At 35.0% G+C, this 24,340-nt stretch overlaps 1 protein-coding gene across 1 annotated transcript; it reads left to right on the top strand.

Annotated features, from left to right (window-relative positions):
* Positions 1-743: 743 nt before the first annotated feature.
* Positions 744-22,431, top strand: LOC123656551 (cyclin-dependent kinase 12). Its single transcript, XM_045592221.1, has 17 exons — positions 744-1,025; positions 1,370-2,172; positions 3,201-3,352; positions 5,287-5,410; positions 6,050-6,181; positions 6,418-6,538; positions 6,932-7,063; positions 7,238-7,552; positions 7,978-8,142; positions 8,650-8,767; positions 12,047-12,159; positions 19,130-19,249; positions 19,682-19,909; positions 20,243-20,439; positions 20,751-20,955; positions 21,566-21,834; positions 22,200-22,431. The coding sequence occupies exons 2-17, from the start codon at positions 1,418-1,420 to the stop codon at positions 22,429-22,431; spliced, it is 3,378 nt and encodes a 1,125-aa protein (XP_045448177.1). The 5' UTR covers positions 744-1,025; positions 1,370-1,417.
* Positions 22,432-24,340: the final 1,909 nt, after the last annotated feature.

Genomic DNA, 24,340 nt, shown 5'->3' with positions numbered 1-24,340 from the left:
ACCATGATAAGGAAACCAGAATCTGATGATGGGATCCCAGAGAAATCGAGGGAAATTCTCGAAAATCCGCCGAAACTTTTTACTGGGTGTACCGATTTTGATGATTTTTAATTTAATCGAAAGCCGATGTTTATCATGTGGTTACATTTAAATTTCATCGAAACCTGATTAAAAAAATTTGAAATTGATCTTTGATATAGTGCGTATTTACTTGACCAGTTTTTCGTCTACCTACGTTTTATTACTCGTCGATATAATTGAAGTCAGTATTTCTTCGTTTGCCTGCAAACACAATTATTATTTCTTATCATTAGCATCTGAAACAGATGCCTTTATAAGTATAATATATATATTTTTGATATATAGAGCACAGACGATTACGGCCTCCAGTAGGATTTTCTCCAGAGTCGGGGCTCTGGAAACACACAATACACAAGTACAAACGCTCAGACTACGATAAACATCTATATGGCCTATACACATGTTTGTCATGAGCTGGGATCGAACTCGCGACCGCCATCATAACAACCAGTGCTGTGACCGCTGCACCAACGCGTCGTCAATATTGTATTATTTATATTCATAATATTCATATTTTAAAACTATCGTACTCTAATTTACACAAAAATGCATAAACTTAGTATTAAAGAAATAAAGACTAAGGCCTCATCTCATAGTCTCATACCAATATTTGATTCTCTTTAAATTTCATGAATTTTTTCGTCTGACCACACTGCATTCATGATGAAATAAAATGAAATGAAAAAGCAAATGGCTGACTAGAAATCGACGTTCTTAAATTTGTACTAAAATAATCCGATGTAATTACATGAATAATGCGATATTTATGATCATGATTAGGCAAAATAAAGCTAATAACGCAATATACAACTAGAATTACATAATATTGGCTAGGAAAAGTCATTCTTAACTTTAGAAATATATCAATTCCTATCTAACTCCTAGTAATTTGCAAAAATAAGAATCGTGCCTGCGACGGACCCACGTCCGTTTTTTTTGTTGAGGTAAGTTCGATTTGTTTATTTTATTATTCCTGATATGTGCATGCCATTAATATTAAGTGAATCGTTTACTATATTTTTAACCTAATCGTAGTCTTCTTGTTAGATGGTTATATTTAGACTAAAAAATAAAATTTGTTTTCTGTGTTACGTTGCTTATTTTAAGTTTAGTCAGTTTTATTGGATAACTTTATCAGGTTTTTTGGATCAGTAAACTACTTATGAACTTCTGTGACCTTTAAATTTTCTTTAAATGCTCCTAACTAAAATATCTAGACGACTTCATACTGCCACTTTAGTAATACGTCATATAATTGTTAGTATAAAGTATATTTGATGTGTTCTAGTTGATGTGACCAGAAGAAGCAGCTGGGCGGAGACCGCCCTGCACAAGAATGGAACGGAGCTACGATAAGAGACACAGCAAACACCACAAGGACAAACACAAGAAGCGTTCCCACAAGAAGTACAAGTCCCACTCGAGCGGTACACACGAGCAGTCTTATGCTACTATTAACTCGAGCAAACCCCTGGTGGAGTACTCGGACGTCAGTTCCGAGGATCTCTCGGCCCCGGAGGCCGGGGAGATCGAGAGCGAGGCGAGCTCTATAGGCAGGCACATCGCCGACGATCTCGACAGAACTAGAAAGTCCCATTCGATTCGTACATTTCTTGACAACAAGATATCAGTGACGACGACTAGCCGTCGAGCCGTCGAGGAGTACGCATTGACCCGTGATTCTTCTTCGGCAGTAAGGAAGAGGCGCGGCGTGGAATATGAGGAGGCGGTGCCCGAGTTTGATGAGCACTCTCGATATAAGAAGAAGAAGGACAAACGTAAAAAGGATAAAAAGAAAAGGAAAAAGAAGTCCAAGCACCATTCTCGGTCAGCAAGCTTGGAGAGTGTTTCACCTGATGACAATGTTCCCGGGGGCACACCGATGCGCGCAGTGACACCGCAGCGCTACACCAAGGTGCCTATAAGCGAATGGGAGAAGGCATCCTCTCCACTGCGGAATGGTTCCTGCTCGCCGATAAGAACACCACCTCTGATGCGTGTAACCATATCTCCTCGTCACCGCTCAATACACAGAGAGCCATCTCTACATAATGCTCTTCCATTTTCACCACACAGATCGCCTATAATCAGGTAATAATCTCAACCTCTTACCTCTAACCTCTTGTTTTTATATTAAAGTCAATGTTACATGTAACACCATTAAATTTTTTACTTTTTAATTTTTTTTATATCAACTTAATATAGCTACTTATACAAAAGTTTCTTTGTTCTAATACATAATTTCATTAGATTATTTATAAGCATACTAGAACAATGATCAGAATCTACCACATAATGTATAATATAAACTTAAATTTTATATAAATTAATTTGCTATTATGTTTCCATGCCACCAGTATTGATTTGAGGTGAGTTAAGCTACCGACATTTAATAATCTGTGGCTTTGATATGTAGTTAACAACCATAGTAAGTGGAAAGTTACAGATACCATGGCTTACAGTAATGTATTCATTAGAAGGTATGAATTATTTAATAGACATTTCCATGTATTCGAATAGCATCAAAATGTATGGGTTTGTATACAAATTACCTATCTTATCACTTCTCATTCTGTTGTTATATTATATCTTTCACTGAAGGAGGCAATGCCTTTTTGTGTTATACATATTATATGACCAACCACAGATCACTGAATATTTTTTGAAGTTTGAAATGTATTAAAGTAAGATAAAATTTATGACTCCTTTAGTCAATAAGGATTTTAGAAAAATGACTTAAAAGTAGTATGCTTAGTGCTTAAGATTTGAATATGTATAGTATGTAGTATTTTGCTTGTTGTAATGTACCGTACATCAAAATGACTTGTGAATAATAAAACTATTGTATGATGTGTGTGTGAGAGAGAGAGTAAGAGTTAGCTTAAAAGTATTAACTTTATTATTTTGAGTTGTAACTTTTTGTTTTATACCCTAATAGTTCCCTCAATATTTATTTATCCTTTTATAAATGTGGAAATAATTTTTAAAAGCTATTTCAATAGATTTTGTAATTGGAATATTGAAAAAAATGTAAATAACAAACGTAGTAGATTAGTAAAGTAAATTAAATGAATACTGAATTCTTATAACAAATATTTTATTTTCAAAAACAGCAGGAGAAGACAGAAGTCAACAACTCCGCACACTCCAGTAGCCCCCCCATACCATGACACGGTGACGATAGATTCGGACAATGATGACTATGATCGTAGTAGGAGGGATTACTGGCATGAACCACACCACATGTCTTCAGAAATTATGGTCATACCAGGTACTGAAATAGTATAATTATTTAATTTAATCAGAGTAATCTGAGGGCCTATTTCACCAGCTACTGAGTATTGCTTTTCAGAACTTGTGAGTCAAAAAGGTGTAGTTTATATTAGTTAATCGAATGTTTTACTTCCCTCTAATATTAATACAAATAGTTTTCTCAGCAATTGGTAAAACAGGGCTTAAAATTACTACCTAAAATTAAGTTACTTAAGTCTTCCAATGCCCAATGCTCTTTTGCTTTGTACTCTTTATACAGCATTTATGACCGTTTAGACACGGCTTAGAAGCTTTAAGCCCTAAATTGATATAAGAATATAGTGAAAGTATATAAGTAAATGTGTTTATTTTAAAGTTAATGCGATTTTGTGCTATGGCTTATTTTTAACAGACTTTCGAAAAAGAAGGAGGTTCTCAATTCGATTGTAATTTTTTTAAATGTAATACCTCCGAACTTTTGACTGAGTTGATTTTTTTTAATCGAATGGTATGATACCTTCAGGTAATTTTAATAATTCAGATCTGACAAGTACTTTTCGAGGTATATCTATAATAATGTGTATTTACTTGATTATTTTTTTGTCGAACTACATTGTATTACTTGTCGATGTAATTGAAGTAGGGTTTTTTTTCGTTTGCTAGCAAACACAATTATTGTAATTAAAAAAAAGTTGTTACATTACATGTAATTTATCTTTCTTAGGTATTGGTTGCTTATCTTAATATAACATCATTTTTGTGATAGTAGTTTCTATCTATAATTAAACAAATGACATACGCAGCTTATCAAGATCTTGAGAATGTATTGAGTTGTCAAGTTCTAGTATATTATACATATAGTTATTGTTAAAAAGCAGCAAATTATAATAATTGACACAAGAGTTTAAAAATAATAAAATGTACTTTTTCTGTAGGTTTTAAGTTTATACTCCTCGTATCTGGATAGCTCTTTTATCACGAACTACTACCAACAAAGTATAAAAATAAATGTTTGTTTGGAAAGGGTTCTAAAATAATTATAACTATCATAAGATAGGGATTATGACTTTTTTAACAGTTATTTTAAATAATACAATTGTAGTAATTGTTGTCCATTTTTTTTTTTAATTATGAGTCATTTAACTATAGTTGCAGCTAATGTTTAATTTAATATGATTTGTAAAATCAATCAGAATTGAATGTTATTCTATTTATTATGTTATTATAATTATGACTATTGCTCATCCAGTCATACTGTAATGGCCTATAATATTCATAAAAAAAACTGACTAAGCTAATCAAAAAATACCTCGAAATAATTTTGCTATCGTTTTGTTTTTATTCCATTCGTAAAATTTTTGTTAAACATCGCGCTTTCATGGGACGTCACATGGGACTCAATGTATAAATATTATTATGTAATAAAAATTGTATGTAATGAAGGGCCGGGGATAAGGGGTTAAGATACAATTTTTTGAATAACGAGTTTTTGATTGGTTGCACTGGATAACAAAATCGAACTTTTTATCATTTGTAATATTAAGTACAATTATACATAATAACAGTACATTTATACATGTTAAGTGTAAAATGGTTTAAAACGAGATATTTACTATGTTTTTTATTTTCAATTTGCGGAGCACGAAATTTTATCGAATGTTTCGTTCACGAGACTTGTCAAGTTGTTCGAGCGAGTCCGAAAAAAAAGGCATTTGTAGAGACTGCCGATAGGAGTGAAAACTTAGAATTTCTAGCATTAAAATTTGAAATTTCATAATGTTTGAATTAAAATTATCAACATCAATCATGTCGGTGATGCGAACTTACGAGATTTCACCCATCCAAAAAGTGTCTAACCTAAAGAATTTCCCACTTCAATGAAAAACATGGTAAATATCCCGTTTCAAAATAATATTATAAATGAAAATAAGCGTGCTAATTGAATGTCCCCAGACTCGCCCGTGCACGAGCCGCGCGCGCGCGAGTACAGCCCGCGCCGCCACCGCCGCCGCAGCCCGCGCCGGCGCCGCAGCCGCGAGCGCGAGCGCGAGCGCCTCCGCGAGCGCGCGCACCACAGGCGAGTCGCTAGCGGGCTCGGGGCTCGACCGCGAGCTCGCGCCTAGCAATGCTTCCGAGCGTTGCGTTCCGTGGTGAGTGAGGTGGCCAGAGCTCGTGCGGATCGGGGATAGGGTCGTGCTGCGTGCGCCTATAGGCTATGGTACTCGCTTACCATCAGGTGAGCCGTACGCTTGTTTACCGACCTTGACATAAAAAAAAATTTAGCAAAAGCAGGAGAGGAAGGGTTATATTGTGGTATTACTAGTATTTATTTTTCATTGAGCATGCGACTTGATGCCTGTCTAGAATGTATATTACAATGCTAAATTTTTCAAAATTTAATAATAGTATCTAATAATAAGACAAAATTTTGCTCGCTCGCGAATTGTACTCTGGCAGCGCGAGGAGTGGTCAAAATTCAAGTCAAAATGAACGAAGCTCTGCTTTCTGATCCGCGGGTTGCGGGTTCGATTCCCGCCTGAGTTTGGCCGTGATATAAGTATTTATTTAAATATAAGTATTATTTATATGTATTTTTCGGAAAATAGTACCAGTCGGCTGTTACCTATAAGACGAGCAGCAAGTCGCTCTAGGAACAGTCAACGCGTGTATGTCAGTTAGCAGTAAGTCCCTAGCCGCTAACAGCCCGCGCCCGCAGGTCGCCCAGCCGCGGCTCGGCCAAGCGGCGCCGCTCCCGCTCGCGCTCGCGGCGCCGCTCGTCGTCGTCGCCGCCGCGCCACCGCGCGCGCCTCGCGGACGGCGCGCGCGAGCGCCACGCCTACTCGCACACGTGAGCACTTGTACTGTACACACACGCCTCACACCGCCCACTAGGGCTCACTGCGACGAGCGGCGCCGCTCGTCGAAAAAACTATTTGTATGAGAGTAACGTAGCTGGCACAGTGAACACCAAGTTTAGAGGGCCAGATTATTTGATTAATAAAAAAAACTAAGAATGAACTAAAAATAACTAATAAAAGAATGTTTACAGAAATTATACTATTCATTATGAATTAATTACAGAAGTAAACACGAATCGCCGAGTCCCCCAACAACAGTGCTTCAACGGAAAATTGACTTCAAGGAGAAAATTAGTGATACTAGTCTATTTGCAGAGCTCGTTAAAGACAAACATAAACGGGCTAAAGTAAGTTTCCTGTCCATTTTTGCTATGCGTTGTGGTCTTAAGTATATATAATGTTTTGCCTGCCTCACTATATTTCATAGATACTATAATAATACTGTGAGACAGCTAATTATGAACTTTAACTAATCATATTTACATAAGTTAAATTCACTTAAAAGCTAAATTATTCTTTAACTATCTAAAAAGCTCTGTTCCTGCTCCTACATGGGGAAAGAGGCCTATGCCCAGCTGTGGGATATTACAGGCTGAAGCATATCTAAAAAGATCATTTATAGTGCATGCGGAATTTTGATAGTTATCTATCTAAAAAGATTCCTAACTCATTTTTATTGTTAAATACATGCATAATTTCCTAAAATGTTTTTAATAACTATATATTTTCTTCTATAATAGAAGTTGCAAGAAATCCTGGAACAAAAGGAAGAGTCCCAAGGGGCGGCTTCTAGCAGTGCTTCAATGTCTAATAACCTGGAGACATTCACAATTGACGAACTGTCCAACAACACTGCCGATAGCTTAATACAGGTTAGTTACTCTTTTAATATCTAATATTGATATCTATACCATTGTTACAATTCAAAAATTTGTATGAATATAAAATTAATATAAACTAATATTTTACTAAGTTTCATCTGTTTGTCTTATAGACAAAAATATAATAGACACTATTGCTATTTTGGTTTTTTACTTTACTTGCAGATTTCCAAAGAAAACGGTGACAATAATAGTATAAAAACTGACGTAGTAGACATTCCTATGCCCGTGCCGCCGCCTGATGAAGACACGGGGTCTCAATTACAACCTTCACTACAACAACCCACAGATCCGCAACCCCAGCTTTCGCAACCCCAGCTTTCGCAACCCCAGCTTTCGCAATCCCAACTCTCTCAACCCCAACTCTCTCAACCTCCACAACCTCCCCAGCCCCCACAACCCCCACAACCCCCTCAACCGGATCCCACTGGTGAGAAACCCACTGCCAATGGAGAAATGTCAGAGAGTAATAGTTCTGAGGTCAGTATAATTAATAAACAGATCATATTATATAAGTATTATTTAAACTAGTTAATCCTAGTCAGGTCCAGCCTAAATTTGGGTTCCAGTGAGTTACGGCACAATTTATGGTACGAAAATTGGTTTAAAGTAGTTGCGGCCTAAGACTTGAACCTATTTTCGTTTGTAAATCGTTTGTAACAAAGTTCTTAGATTTTTAGTTTATTTTATAGTCATCTCGTCATAATTTTAACTAATTTCATCATTTCGGAAACTGCATTGGGCAGCAACATCTAAATGTTTTGTCCTTAAATTAGGCTCTGGGCCTTACGAAATTATATATATCTGTCATTCATATTTCATAATATACAAACCGAATTAAAATGTAAAACTCCTTTTTTTTTGATAATTTTCTAAGGCGTTTAAAAAATTGTTATTAATTACAGATGACGGAAGCAACCCAGCCGAAGCCTCCGAGCGTGCCTAGTACAGCGGTAGCGCCTCCGCTACCTCGCGGTAGTGTTGTTGAGGAAGTGTACCTCAACAACCAGCAACCACCTCCACCCAAACAAAAGAGCCTCACCAAACTGCCCATGCCTCCCAACACACAGGTACCAACAACAACCATATATAACGATACATTGCTTAGGGAATATAACTAAACTGCTTGGCCTACTCTCATTGGTGTGGTGTTTAAAATCATTGTCTGCAAACAGAAAGTGATAACAGTTTTACTCGTGAATTTAAAACGACGCGCGCAATATTTGAATTTTAGCTTCAAAAGTGCGTGAGATTTCTATTTTTCTAGAGGATATTATATACATAGAGGATATCAATATTGTGACAAAAAGCTAAACGTATTAAAGACATTTAGTTATTAGATTAATTATTTATCCCCCCCCCCCCCGCGAACTCATTACGCAGTATGAATACATTCCCTATATAACAGCTTTAAGTATCTGACATAAGGGAAAGAAATTCTGTAACAAAGTTCTTAGATTTTTTAATGTTTGCACATACTGAATAATAACACAAACAGTATTAACATTAAGAAAATGTAAAGCTTGGAAAATTTGTAGATTCTTTTTAACTATTCTTTAAACTGTTTTCCGTATTAGGTCGAAGATCTCAAGACATTAGCGAACGACAGTCCAATTAGTACGCCATCGCCGAGTCCTGTGAAGAAGCCGGAGAAACCGAAAAGAACAGGAATTATGAACTTGCCAATGCCACCCGGTAGGCCAACATTAATCACTATATGTTAAATAGTAGCAAAGTCGTCGTTAATACATAGCTTAATATTACTTTAACCTCTTAATTGCTAATTAATATGTTTGTCTTTAGCTGATTCAATAATTGATTCAGTATTTATGTGAAACAAACATCTATCATTCTTTTACTGCTTATCATCTTTTTTTTCACTCTTACAAACATGTTTTTTACATATACGCACACACGCACGCTCACAGAGGTTAACTTATAAAAGAAAATTTTCTGGTAGCTAACAAAATCGAGATATTTACCATGAAACTTGAAATTTCAGTGCTACTTACATAGGAAAAAAATTAGTTGAACAAGCGGTTTTTATACCGTATTTTATTTTTTTTATCAATGTATCGATTTTTGTAAATTTTTTATTATAATATATAATAATATCGCACCTTCGGTGGAACAAGGGCGTATCTTACAAAAAATCGTAAAATGAGTTAAATATGCAGAAATGCCCAAAAAACACTCTAGTATCCAGTGGGACAAAGACTCCCATTAGATTCATTTTAAAAGTCGCTACACGGCAATAGTGTCTTTGTCATTTTGGATCGAATTGGTGGGTGTTTTGGCGCGACATCGTCTCATTGGTTAGTTGCGCCGTTGCCCCCGCGCGCAATGTTTTTATCTTGGAGCGCCAAAGCCGCGAAGGTAAATATGCCTTTTGATATTTGATATTCCTGGAGAGACAAAGTCATATTTAGCACACTTATGCCTTTTTTGTGAGCAAATGCTTGGAAAGACAAAGCCATTGCAATATTTGTGACTTTGTACTTCCAACATTTTTATTATTTTATAGTGCTATGAACAAATATGGTGTTGTTATTCCAATACATGTTTTATAAAATAGGCATAAAAACAATTCATACTTTCTCATACCGAATTCCTTTCTAACTCTGAGTAGTTGATTACACTGTGACAAATATATATTTTTTTTTAATTTTAAAATGGTGTTGCTGTTTAAACTCTGAAGCTTTATTCTAAGTTATACAGTTAAATTTTCAGGGAAAAATGAGATCCCGAAGTCGAAAAGTTTTGATGATGTTAAATGATGATAAAGACATTCAGAATATCGAAGAAATGCATGTGCCTCAAATTGATAGCATCCAAGCCACCTTCATTGAAGACCACCAGAATAAAAAAATCATCATCATCATCATCATCATCATCATACCAGCTCATGGACGCCCACTGCTGAGCATAAGCCTCCCCTAATGCTTTCGACGACGATCGGTCCTGCGTTGGTTCTTTTTTTTTGGCAGCGGGTCTTGAAGAACTTAGACCCCACCGCACGGGCAATTTTCACCAGCCCGTCGTTGCGCTCGTCCACATTTACGCAGTCGGCCAGGCGACAGGCCAAAGCGATTTTGGAGTTCGAGTTGAAAGCTCTCGGGGTTTTGAATCTGAGCAGGCGCAGGTCGGAGCGCAGACCCTATCAGCCGACTCCTCTCAAACTTGACATCGATATTCAATGTCCTTCGGACAAGTCGGTGATCACTTCCTGTTTTCACAGCATTGATCACTGAGACATCACTAAATATGTGCTTGTTCGTCGACATGATAAAGTCTATCTCGTTCCTGACGGTGCCGTCGGAACTCAACCAGGTCCATTTGCACCCTTCCGGCTTCCTGAAGAAGGAGTTCATTATAAAGAGTCCCTCCTTCTCTATGAAGTCGGTCAGTAGCCAGTCCCGGGAGTTCCGTTGCTCGTATCCAAATTGCTCCACTCACAACTCATCACCGCATTGTCTGCTTAGCTTCGCATTGAAGTCCCCCATCACAGCAGTGTAGTGGCATGTAGAGCTATGTATGGCTGTAGAGATTTCCTCATACATAGCTTCCACTTTGTCATATGGATGTGTCCAGGTCGGTGCGTAAGCCTGTATGACCTTTAGCGAATACCGCTTGGATATTCTGAGTGTAAGGTACGCCACCCTGCTCGACACTCTCCTGACGACGTCGATGTTGTTGACGAGAGTCTTGCGGACGAGGAACCTGACACCACCCTGGGACTGTTGGTCGCCCTCCCGATAGTACAGCAGGTTGCCAGACTTGAGACATCGAGTCCTCTCCCTCTCTTCGGACTTCAGATAAGCCTATAATATCCCAGCTCAACCTGCTGAGAGCTTCTTTCAACTCAATGAGCTTCGCGTCGGTCCGCAGCGTCCTAGCGTTATATGTATGTTGCCAGGGCCAAGTGTCGTCGTTGGGTGTGGTGGCCTGGCTTCTGCCGGAGATTATAGCCTCCTGCCCCGCCGTTATCGTGGCCTCCACCGTTTGTCGTGTCTGCCATTTAGGGGGATTTGGCGTAATCGCCACGCTTGCTAGGCTGTGCTTAGAAGGCGCTGCTGCCCACCCTCTAATGGTTTTTCCTCTATCGCCTCTTACGATACCCACGCGATGAGATGGGGTGAAATTACAGATACCTCTTTAAGGGATAGATCTCGTGCTACGTGATTCATTTGTTTTCTATGAAAGCATCGTTGCTATTATTATTTTAGTTTCTTAGATACATTTTCTTTGTATCGTTTTTTTTTTTTTTTTGTTAAGTATTTACTGTAAAATGCCAAAGTGGTCTGTACAACAATAACTATGAAGATTGTTTGTAGTTTTATGTTTGTTAGTTTTGATTTGTTCAAGTGGAGTTAGTAAGTGAGTTTGATTTGTAAGAGTAAAGTAAAAACGGACTGATTACTATGGACAAAGATTTTATAACGTTAATATTGACGCTAATTTTAAAGGCAAATTCCAAAGAGTTTCGCTAGAGTTTTTTAAGATTTTTCAACAGAAGTTCCTAAAAAAGATGTTTAATTATAAAATAAAACATTTTTTGCAACAAATAAACTAGTTTCTATTTTTCAAAATCTTTAAAACACAAACGATAAATATGGTCATAATTACAAAACGATTTAAATGTTGGTGGAACAAAGGCATAAATGTACACCTTATTTTGAAAAAAATATTAATAGCAATTAACAAATAATATTTGGCACTTGCAAACTACATGGCCATATTCACAATTAAATAGGTCGTATTTCATGCAAAGAACAAACACTTTGAAGCAGTACAAAGACGAATAATACGACTCGGAATGTAAAAAAAACTTTAAAATGGCTCTCCTGTAAAATTACAAAAAGTGAAGTTGAGCCCTTGTTCCACCGAAGGTGCGATATATATGACTCTAAACGGACGGACGACGCTGTATATGAATGTGCACCGATGTAATGACGGTAATGTGTATGTTGTCAGTGATCCCGGGCTCCGAGGAGCTGAGCGACGAGCTGGACGGGGGCACGCCGCCGCCCGCCTCGCGCGCCCACTCCTACTCGCACGTGTTCAGCGCCAGGAGGACCACGGGCAGCGTACGTACTGCTGTTATAACGATTGAACGTAGAGCTGGACATATTTAAAATAAGATAAATAAATAAATATTTACACAATACACATACGGTCGTCTGTTCCTAAAGTAAGCAACTTAATGCTTGTGTTATAGGTAACAGCCTATAGGTCTATAGCTATATATATATATATATTTTTTTTTTCGATAAACATACTTATAAATAATACATATATAAATATATAAATAAATATTTATATTACACCCAGACTCGGGGTGGGAATCGAACCCATAACCCTCGGAGCAGAAAGCAGGGTCACTACAAACTGCGCTAACGGGCTAGTCAGGATAATTAATCGATTTTAGAGGACGCGTTAGCGCAGCGGTCACAGCACTGGTTGTTGCGTTAGCGGTCGCGGGGTCGATCCCTGCTCACAACAAACATTTGTTATAGGCGATATAGATGTTTGTCGTGATCTGGGCGTTTTATAGGGCGCAGGGCGTGTGTATCACGCGCCGCATGCTTGGCGGTGTGCTATTGGTCGGACAGTTCGACGTCGACTCAAAATATTATCGCGCACAAAAGTTTTAAATTACGAAATAGTTTTACATAGAGAAGTGTGAACAATTATTTATACCGTATAATTCGCGTCACGTAAAAAGAACGTTGGCTGTCAAGATACGCAAAGGCGATTTACAGTGTTGCCAACTCTTAAAAAAAACTTCTCATTACTGTCCATTTTTTTGGAACAGTCTTATTTGGTAAACAATGCCCAGTCAATTGCAATTCACGTTTTTTCCGCATTTATCACTCACTTTCACAAATTAGTTTACGGACATTTGTAAAACTCCATTTACTACTTCTTTCACAAAAAACAAATATCAATTTATCATTTTAAGCACATAAAAACTATTAAAATACGAATTTCGAGAGTAAAGGTAATTAATATTTTTGAATGACATTTCAATAACAAAAAGAAAATGTTATTACTTTTGTTTAAGGGGATCCCAGACAAATTCGGCTTTTTTCATGTGCTATAAAGTATACGTTAAAGTTACGTTAAAAATATCAAATAAATATATGTTGTAACTCGGATTCAGTTTATTAATGTGATTGTAAGATAATTGTATAAAACTCTCTAAATAAAGAGAAATAATTGTTTACCTGGACCTCCTTTCGCGTACAAAAATCGTATAGGCTTTCTAATTTCACTACTTACAATAGTGAATATTTTTTTTATTAATTAAGAATCCTGTACTTAATATTTCTACAGAAGGGTTTTTTATTAAGTGCAGTATTTTATTAGAAAATCGTAAAAATATAATTTCTGGTTATTTGCCGGGCGACAGGCGGCCCGCGGCAGACGGCCAGAGGCCTTTGTACGGGGAACTTGTGTCGCTCGCCATCGCACGCTGCTCTTGCTTACGCGCATATCTATTTACTTTTTTAAATCCAAGATAGGCATGAAAATGTAACAGACAGACAGACTTACTGTTGAATTTTGCAATTGTATTTACTTCAAATAAAAAAATAATTTAAATTATTAATTTTGAGCTGTGTAAATGTAAAGCTGCTTAGTTTGTGGTCTAAGATCCGAAACTAAAGTCGATCTTCACCTAACCGATTATAGAATAAAACATAAATTTAGTATATCTATACAAATAAAATTGGAGAGTCTGTTTGTAATATTAAAATTACCGCTTTTTACTAAATGCATATGGATGTGTACACGATACATACACAAAAATAGCATTTTGACAATTTTTGTCTGTCTGTATGTCTGTGTGTTCCGGCTAATCTCTGAAACGGCTAGACCGATTCTGACGGGACTTTCACTGGCAGATAGCTGATATAGTAAGGAGTAACTTAGGCTACTTTTATTTTAGAAATTTATTTATTTTATAACTGCGCACTGAACAACAAGTAACAATTAGTAATTAATATAATTTTATAGCCTAAATAATCGACACGACGAGGAGAAAATTAAATAATAATTATGGATGATCACAACTTGTACGCAAGCTCTTGGTCTAGGAAACGGATAAATCGCATGTCCTAGTAGTACAAGCTAGAGCCGGTAGATGGCCGAGTTTAATAACCTTTACGTAACACTGATCAGGTGAAGTGCGGGTGGGTGGGGTGTGGCAAAGTCTAAATGCTCAAGGTCATTGAGAAGGGGGAGCCTCTTAAAAAAAAAATATAATTTTGTAAAGTGATAATTATTATACTTATTTAGTGTGAATTATTCGCACGGGTATTTCTAGTATTATTTTTTATGTACCTACCAATAATAAATATAATGATTCGAAGCCGCGAGTGAAAGGCTAATTAAAAAATAAAACAGTAGTACTTTCGTGCGTGAGTATACCCATGCGCAAACATACCCCCGCACAGTGGGCTGAAATTCACGTTTCATAGACATTCAAATTTATTTTTTCAAGTGACGCTTTTTTTGCTTGAATGCGATTGAGAATAACTGTTATATGCCTTATACAGGGTGACTGGTGAATTACTATCAATATTTGAGGACGTGTTATTTGAGGATCATATATGACGAAAAAAAATTACATATAAAATAAATATTCATAAACTTCTAAGAAAAGTTAACCAACAGTTATCTCGCTAATTACGCGTCGTCTGGACGCCCTAGCTGCGCAGTCGTCACAAAGCAGGTGTGTAGGTATAGGTACATTTAGTTATCGCGCGGTCGTTTACCTACGTCCAAACACCGCCAAGTGTTAACAGGGTAGCAGGCTACTTTTGATAAACCAGTATGATCTAATCCCCCTTCATACTTTAATTTTAGCTTAGGACAGGCAAAAATACCAAAATAAGATTAGGCCGACCCCTTCCCCTTGATAATTTGATAAATATTAATTTATTACGTAAGAATCTAAACGAAAAAATGAATACACGTTTGGTTTGTTTCATTGTTTATTTTTATTTGTACTTAGGTAGGTACTAATAATTTTTATTTTTTGGTAGTAATAAACTTTTGGTTTTAATTATGATCTTTACCGACATAAGATTTTCAGTCCAGAGGCTTAACAAAAAAAATAATAATAAATAACAAATAAAAGAAACTATTCACACGCTTCAATAATCCAATTATTATTCAACTACAATATTAAAATTTATCAACGAAATAACGAATTGTTTACGAAAGCAAGTGACGACTAGTCGCGGCGCGGGTTCGTTGCCATGGAAATGGAAATCGCTTACGCTTAAGCTCGGCACTCGCGCGGTTGCCCGCGATTTTTCAAAGTATTTTCACTTTGCGCATTTTTGTAATTTTACCTAAAAACTATCGAGACTAAAGACATAATCGACCCCCTCTTCCCCTTAATCGTCTTACGTAATAAATGAACCATACTTATTGTCTTTTACACGATATAACACGAACGGGTCACTTTTAAGTACTCTGCATTTGTGTATTGATAAGTCATAGCTAATTACTTATGACAGGTCACATTCACACAAGACATTAGGTATACGCGTAAGATCGATCACTAGGCGCGCGCGCGGGAAGTTGGACGTACTCCGGCGTACAAACCTTATGGCGGCGCTCGCCCAACTGACCTAGTGACCTACTAATCGAATTTAGGGGGGAATTAGAATTGGTGGGGGTTGCGGCGGGCGCCGGCAAGCGACACAGTACAAGGCCAAGGCCGCACGCGCCGCCATTATGGCTGAAAATTAATGTCTACATTTCATTTATTTAAATTGAAATGTGTGGGAATTTTGTCAAAAATTAAGTACCTATTTTTTTTACATAATTCGAATGAGAATCATGTACCGAGTATCCTCTGTAAATATTGATAGTAATTCACCAGTCACCCTGTATAATGAACTTTCAGGTTTATAATCGTAAACAGCGCACTTAGGATTTTTTTTTAAAAAAATTGTATGGAGTCGACATAATAAATGATGATATCTCCATAATCGCACAATTGCGCCTAATATCCTCTTAGGTTATTAAAATATAAATTATTTTTGATTTTTTGACATACTTCATGCTGCGGTCAAACGTGCGTTTTTTTTTTAAAAATCTTTAAAAAATTTACCAATTTTGTTTTCTTAATTTTTGGTTTTTAACTAATATTAAGATTTACATGGGTGTATATATACATTACATTTACTCAAATTAGTTGTGTGCTATATTAGAAAGTGAAATTCATTAAAAACCATAAAAAGGTTTAATTATTACAATAAAAATATAATATGATAAAATTAAATAAGGCTATGAATATATTATTTTTATTATTGCCTTTTCTGTATCACTATCTTCAGAGCCGAACTCAGAGCTAGAGTTTATTTCAGCAATATCCCTAAACTGGAATTCAGGTGTTTGAAAATTCAGCAGATCCAATGTTTCAGCAAACACATTTTTCTTTTTCTTTTTCTTTGCATTCATTCGTTGGGTCTTACTGCTGAAATATGTGGATCGCACGAATTATCATCATTTCAGCCTAATACAGTCCACAGCTGAACATAAGCCTCACAAGCTCACGCCAAAAATGGCGTGAACTCATGTGTTTTGCCCATAGTCACCACGCTAGGCAGGCGGATTGGTGACCGCAGTGCTGGCTTTGTCGCACCGAAGACGCTGCTGCCCGTCTTCGGCCTGTGTATTTCAAAGCCAGCACTTAGATGAATCTTCGGATCAGAAAATTGGATTCGGATCAGATGAATCTTCGGAAAGAAAATCTTCGGATCAGATCTTCATCTAGTTCAGTGATAGCCGCAAACTTTACATGAAATTCAAAAAATTGTCGTGCAGTGTTCCCTTCGTTAGTTGTGCCATAACCTTATCTTAAGACATCGATTAATAGGTTAGTTCCGTTTTGAACTTGGCTTGGATGGGTTCCTTTCTTGCATCCACTGCGGCTTTCTCACTTTCTTTTCTAGCAGACCACTTCTTAATATCTAATTTATAAAAGACATTCGATCATGTTTATGCGCGCATATAGTGAAGAAAGTCCGAACTCCATCAAGTCATCTTCTGTAGATTTCTGATCCGAAGATTTTTTGTAATTTTGCAAGCCATAACTTCACGTTAATCTATCAATGTTTCGAAATATAAAGAATATGCGCACATAACTACTGAAAAGTATGTAGAATTATACAACTGATACTACATGCTATCAACAGTGCACATGATACTGCTTCATGGAACCGAAATTATCGCTTGTAACGCAATAGTACCGATTGGGAATTTATCTGAAGAGACTTTAGAAGCGAGGAACAAAGACTTCAGAAAATTCAGAGAACATCACTCACGTAAGAAGAGCAGAATAAGTTCCAATGAAGATATTTTAATTTGCCTTCTTCTTTCGATCCACATATTTCAGCAGTAGGACCCAACGAATGAATGCAAAGAAAAATAAAAAGAAAAATGTGTTTGCTGAAACATTGGATCTGCTGAATTTTCAAACACCTGAATTTCAGTTTAGGGATATTGCTGAAATAAACTCTAGCTCTGAGTTCGGCTCTGAAGATAGTGATACAGAAAAGGCAATAATAAAAATAATATATTCATAGCCTTATTTAATTTTATCATATTGTATTTTTATTGTAACAATTAAACCTTTTTATGGTTTTTAATGAATTTCACTTTCTAATATAGCACACAACTAATTTGAGTAAATTTAAAGTATATATACACCCATGTAAATCTTGATATTAGTTAAAAACCAAAAAATAAAGAAAACAAAATTGGTAAATTTTTTAAAGGTTTTTAAAAAAAAAACGCACGTTTGACCGCAGCATGAAGTATGTCGAAAAATCAAAAATAATTTATATTTTAATAACCTAAGAGGATATTAGGCGCAATTGTGCGATTATGGAGATATCATTTATTATGTCGACTCCATACAAATTTTTTAAAAAAAAATTCTACGTGCGCTGTTTACGATTATAAACCTGAAAGTTCATTATATAAGGTATATAGCAGTTATTCTCAATCGCATTCAAGCAAAAAAAGCGTCACTTGAAAAAATAAATTTGAATGTCTATGAAACGTGAATTTCAGCCCACTGTGCCCCGCCAGTTTCTTCAAGCGTTCTTTTTACATGACGCGAGTTATGCTTGTGTATTGTGTGTCTCCGGATCCCCGACGCAGAAAATAATCCTACTGGCGGCCGTTGAGTGTGAATCGTTTTTTGATATACATATGTTTTTATAAGATCAACCAGACAGACTAGCCGACGTATGTGCTGACCGTTATGTACCTTAATTAATAGAATGTAGAACTTATAATTAAATCCATATTTTTTTTTCAACAATTTTAAAACATACAATAATTCTAGAAATATACTGTCTGTATATACAGACCGCTAATCTTAAAGTAAGCGGTTTTGTGTTTGTGTTTTAAGTAACAGCCAACTAATTATCATTATTTTTCCTTACTATAATTTTTATTATATAGGTATAATATTTATATATTACTAGCTGACTCGGCAAACGTTGTCGTGCCACTAAACGCTATTTAAAAATAGTGGTTGGTGGTAGAAGGGTGAAAAATTAGGGTTGTATGTATTTTTCAACGCCAAATCATAATAAAATAAAAAATGAATAATTTATCTAAAAATTAAAACGAAAGTATTTAGGGGTGGACTACCCTTAACATTTAGGGGGATGAAAAATAGATGTTGTTTGATTCTCAGACCTACCCAATATGCACACAAAATTTCCAGAGAATCGGTCAAGCTGTTTCAGAGGAGTTTAACTACAAACACTGAGAATTTTATATATTAGATTATTATTTTGTGTTAGCGTTATTTTTTTTGTCATACTTAATTTTGAGTAATGTCATTTTTTAGTGTCATATTTAACATTTTTACAGAAATAATACCTTGTTTTCTAAATATTTGTTAATAAATTTTTTTACTCACTTTGTAAGTGGGTGTCGGGTTAGCATTAATGAGGAAGGTTCTTAAATCGTAAAATGAAATAAATGAATTGTATATTAAAATATTAATAATTATATCCTCAGATTGGTCCCAAGTTAAAGAGGCCACGCATCCTCAAGAGACGAGGGTCCAAGGTGGTTCCAGTTGCGACTCCAACATACCACGCCAAGGACTGGGGAGAGAAATGTGTCGATGGTTTCCAAGTGAGTAGTGTTATTAATTATTATTACAGTAATTTCATAGATTATATACTATTTTTTGGAAAGGAAGTTTTATTTATTTTTATATTTTAATTTATTGGTCCAACATGTGCATTGTATGTGAATGTTGAAAAGTCTATATGTTAAAGATGGATATAGTCCATAAAACATCTTTGATTAATAAGGCACACAGTGAAGTTGAATACTTAAGATGAACACTGTCTAAACTACATGGACATTGTCTATTATTTAATTTATTAGAATTTTTGTAACTTGTTTTTATAAAATTTCATTCCTAGTGCTATTATAATTAAAGAAACGTCATATAGTGTCATTGACTTGTAGAATAATAAAAGAAGATGCAATACAAATGCAAAATATGTAAAAAATATATAATTATAAAATAATTACATTTTTAAATAATTAATGATACAGGTTATTACTCAAATTGGAGAGGGTACATACGGTCAAGTGTACAAAGCGAGAGATAAGAATACAGGTCAGCTTGTAGCTCTTAAGAAGGTTCGGTTAGAAAATGAGAAGGAAGGTTTCCCTATCACTGCTGTGAGAGAGATCAAAATATTAAGACAGCTCAATCACAAAAATATTGTCAATTTAAGAGAAATCGTAACTGATAAACAGGACGCTTTGGACTTTAGAAAGGTAAAAAATTCATTTTATATGGTTATCATGAGGTTTTTAAATTGGTTTAATAATTATAAATTTAAATTAAATATTCAAAATTGGTTTAATTGGTTTAATAGGTTTCATAAGTTAATAAATATGTAATTTATGCTATTAATATTATTAAATGGGAATAAAGTTAAAAAATTATGCTGTTTATTCAAATGTTCAACTTTTTATATAATACAGTTTTATTGAAGCTAACTTTGTCTGTTTGTTATAGTAATAAGAAATTCAAATGCTTTTCTGAATACACATATGAAGACAATGTTCTTTTGAAAATAAATTAATCATAATGTCAAATTTTTACAGGATAAAGGTTCATTCTACCTCGTATTCGAGTACATGGACCATGATCTAATGGGTTTGCTGGAATCTAAAATGGTTGATTTCACGGAATCACACAACGCATCCATCATGAGACAATTACTGGATGGGCTTGCGTATTGTCACAGAAAGAATTTTCTGCATCGAGATATCAAATGTAGCAATATATTAATGAACAACAAGTGAGCTAGTACTTATTATTTATTTAATAAATGTTGCAAGTTGTAATAATACTTCTAAAAATTATAACAGTTAATTTGACTTGCACGTCTTACAACGCCACGTTGGTGCAACGGTCAGAACACTGGTTTGTGGCGGTTGTGGGTTCGATCCGTCAATGCATCTTGTAAAAAATGCATCATGTAAACTTGAGAATTATTTTTATGTTTGTCTGTTAAAATAATAACAAAAAGACTTTTTTTTTATAATTAAAATGTAGAAGCTTTGAATGTTATGAAATTTACAATAAACAGAAATATTAAAATATTTCCAGGGGTGAAGTAAAACTAGGTGACTTTGGTCTAGCTCGGCTCTGGTCGGCGGAAGATAAAGCAAGGCCATACACAAATAAAGTGATCACGCTTTGGTATCGACCCCCTGAGTTGCTACTCGGAGAGGAGAGGTATGGACCGGCAGTTGATGTGTGGTCTATGGGCTGTATACTCGGAGAGCTTTTTTTAAAGCACCCCTTGTTTCAGGTATGTATTATTAACTAGCTGACCCGGCGAACTTCGTATCGCCTAACAGTCGATTCTTTAATTTTATTAACTTTTTTTTTTTTAGAATTTTTCTCTCCGTAAGAACCATCCTCGTACTTCAAGGAATATTTTAAAAAAAGAATTAGCGAAATCGGTCCAACCGTTCTCGAGTTTTGTGCTTAGCAACACATTCAGCGACTCATTATTATATTATAGATAATCACTTAAAAATGTTTTGAAAGAAAATCCATCTAATTTAGTGTGTCATAATATTATTATTAACAATAGTCTGTATTTGTATGAAAGAAAATCTAGCTACTTTTGTATGTATTAATGTAAGTAATGTGATACATGACATAACAAAAAATATATATAGTAAGAGAATTCATTGTTTATAATTAATAAGCTCTGATACTACTGGTACAGGTTAAATAGTTTCTTCTTCATTTAAATACTACATCAATTAAAAAAAAGTGTGTCAAAACAACAAGTGTGTCAATTAGTAAATATTTTTTTTAACATTTTGAGTAAGTTTGTAATGTATCTTCATTTTAAAATATATTATTTCCAATATGCAATATAATTATATATACTTCTAAAAATGTTACAGGCAAATATGGAAATGATGCAATTGGAAATGATATCACGTGTCTGTGGAACGCCAGCACCTGGGGTGTGGCCGAATGTAGTCAAATTACCTCTCTGGCATACATTACGACCAAAACGTTTTCACAAACGATGCGTTAGAGAACAGTTTGCCTTTATGCCACCTACAGCCTTACATCTCTTAGACAGGATGCTAGAATTAGATCCAGACAAGAGAATAACAGCTGAGGAGGCTTTAAAGAGCGCATGGTTGAAAAATATTGTGCCGGACCAGTGAGTATTGTTTCATTTTTATTAATAGTGAATAATTAAAATGCTTTGTAAGTTAAAAATGTCTTAGTAGGTTAAAAATGTCTTAGTTTCGTTTTATGTAAAAAAGTAAGCAATGTTCATTGTACCCTTTCTTTCCCCCCACCCCATCCTTCGACTGTGAAATTTATTGTGTTTTAAGTACTATTATATGGTTTACAGTTGAGTATATATTGGATGTGTATGTATTATTTTAAATTCTTAATAACTCTACAATAATATAATTTCTATCACAACCTTATAAATGATAGGTACAGTTGCCTTGGACACTTGCAATATGTGTTTTTGATTTAAAAAAAAATACTTAATTGTACATTTGCTGTTTACAGAATGCCAGCACCCGAGTTACCGACATGGCAAGACTGCCACGAGTTGTGGTCTAAACAGCGTCGGCGCCAACAAAGGGAACAACAAGAGCAGCAAGGGAAACCTAAATCATACAGTTTCTCACAAGATGACAAGCAGCATGAAAGCTACAACCAGTCGGATACCTTCAAAAGTGACTATAAAGATAGTTTCAAACCCGAGACTAACCAAGAGACCGTGGGACAAGTTAAATAGTATTTGGAGTATTATTACTACGGTTACTACCGTTAGTGCGGTGCTAGTGTATGTGATACTATTATCACCAGTGACAGTGACACCGACAGCGCCTAAGTGAAAGAAACATGCGCATGTTACATAACGAATGTAACGACGTGAGACGAAGACTGATCATTTCAGAACATGCATTTCTATTTGTGAGTGCACTCGATAAAACATTGGTTTAAAAAATCAAGTGATTTATATGTATCATTCCTATGAAGTGCGAACCAAAATCTGTTTATTGTAACCAAAGGATTGTATGGCGCTAGTTACCTACATTATGTGAATATAAATTGTATTATAGCCGCTTTTTGTATATAGAGATGTAAATATAAGTTTTAGATAAATAATTAATTAAGAACGATATTGTTATAACTAGCTAAATAATCTCCAATTGATTTTCGTTTTATATTGTAACGGGAAATAAATTCTTCCAAGAGTTAAGATAGAAACGCCTATACGAGATGTATAATTTATTGCCGACTTTTCAGCCGTTTGTACACAAACGTTTGTTAGTACAGTAATTTATTATAATTAATTATCAGAGGCAATAAAATCATCACAAATGTCATGTCATGTAAAAATATTCTGTGATTGTAAATAGGGACTTATGGAATTGATACTTGCAAATTTTCGTTTTTTATTATTAGAATAATAGATATAAACAAACTATCATTGAATTTATTTCTCCCTGTTCCTGTACAAGAATTGTAAATTTAAAGCTTTGTCGATGAGCAGTCATTGAAAATATATATTGAATGTGTCAAAAGCAAATTTTATGTGATTTTTAGTTAAATAGTTTGCTTATATTTATCGTTTCTTCTTTTATACTTGTTTATAAAAAAACCTTCCTAAGTTAAATAATGAAATAATTATCGAATATTCTTAAATGGTTGGCGTTTAATTTGTTGATAGTGTTAAAAAATAAGCGAATAGGACGTGATACTTCATGTGCCTCAGTCAAGGTGAAATTAAAGCAATTTCAAATTATATTTTGTATTTGAATATACAAAATATTATCTTAATACTTTTGTAGTAGAAAATCGTATTATTTAAATGACGATGTCTTAAAGAAACCCTCAAGTTTCAATGAGCTCCGTAAACTAAATTTGTAAGATCGAATAAAAAAGTAATTTTTTCTTTGTAAGAATTATTTTAATAGAATAATGAAGTTGAAATTGATTACGATTTACGTTTTGTACCCACAATGTTTAGTTTGCTAAATGAATGTCGCTTGCGTTTTTTGCATAAGTAATTTCGATTACGAAAAATTATATAATAAAAATTGTTAAAATCATTCAAAAATTTTATTTTCTATACAGTTCAACTGAATAGTGCCTTATACAAAAAACGCAAACATTTTAGTGAATTAAGGGATTTCTGTCAAAAGTCGTGTAAAACTATTCTAATATTCAAATACACACGACTTATTCCAAATTAAAGCAATATGATTCGTTTTCTGCATATCGAAACTGAGTTAAGTTCAGGACCGCTTGGCATTGACCACATGTATGATAAAGCTGTAAAATTGTAAATAATCCGGAGTTTAGGAAACAAATTTTATTATTTATTGAAAGAGAATATTTTTATTGCACAATTGCGCTTGAGTGTATTGAAATGATTGTTTTATATGTAAAAGAAGGCGTATATATTTATAATATGTATTGTAGTTGTCAATATCAAGCTTTATTATAAATAGTAAAGACAAAATTATGTGTATTTGTTTGTATATTAGCAATATGTTGTGATACAACGAAGATATCTTGCAATATGGCGTGTAGATGTTGTCCGATTTGAGTGCATTTGGATGGCGAGGATTGTTTTTATCTTAAGACTGAAGAAAATTGTGTCCGTAACTCTGGATTGTTGTTATTATAATATATAA

This window comes from Melitaea cinxia, chromosome 9 (genome assembly GCF_905220565.1).
Source record: "Melitaea cinxia chromosome 9, ilMelCinx1.1, whole genome shotgun sequence".
Classification (NCBI taxonomy): Eukaryota; Metazoa; Arthropoda; class Insecta; order Lepidoptera; family Nymphalidae; genus Melitaea; species Melitaea cinxia.
The sequence above is the reverse complement of the archived record's forward strand: the minus strand, read 5'-3'. Positions and strand labels throughout refer to the sequence as shown.

Excerpts from the sequence above, each read along its gene's own strand:
- LOC123656551 (XM_045592221.1), top strand. The coding sequence starts at position 1,418 with ATGGAACGGAGCTACGATAAGAGACACAGCAAACACCACAAGGACAAA. Across the intron at positions 3,353-5,286 it reads AGAAATTATGGTCATACCAG|ACTCGCCCGTGCACGAGCCG; the intron begins GTACTGAAATAG and ends GAATGTCCCCAG. Across the intron at positions 7,553-7,977 it reads CAGAGAGTAATAGTTCTGAG|ATGACGGAAGCAACCCAGCC; the intron begins GTCAGTATAATT and ends TATTAATTACAG.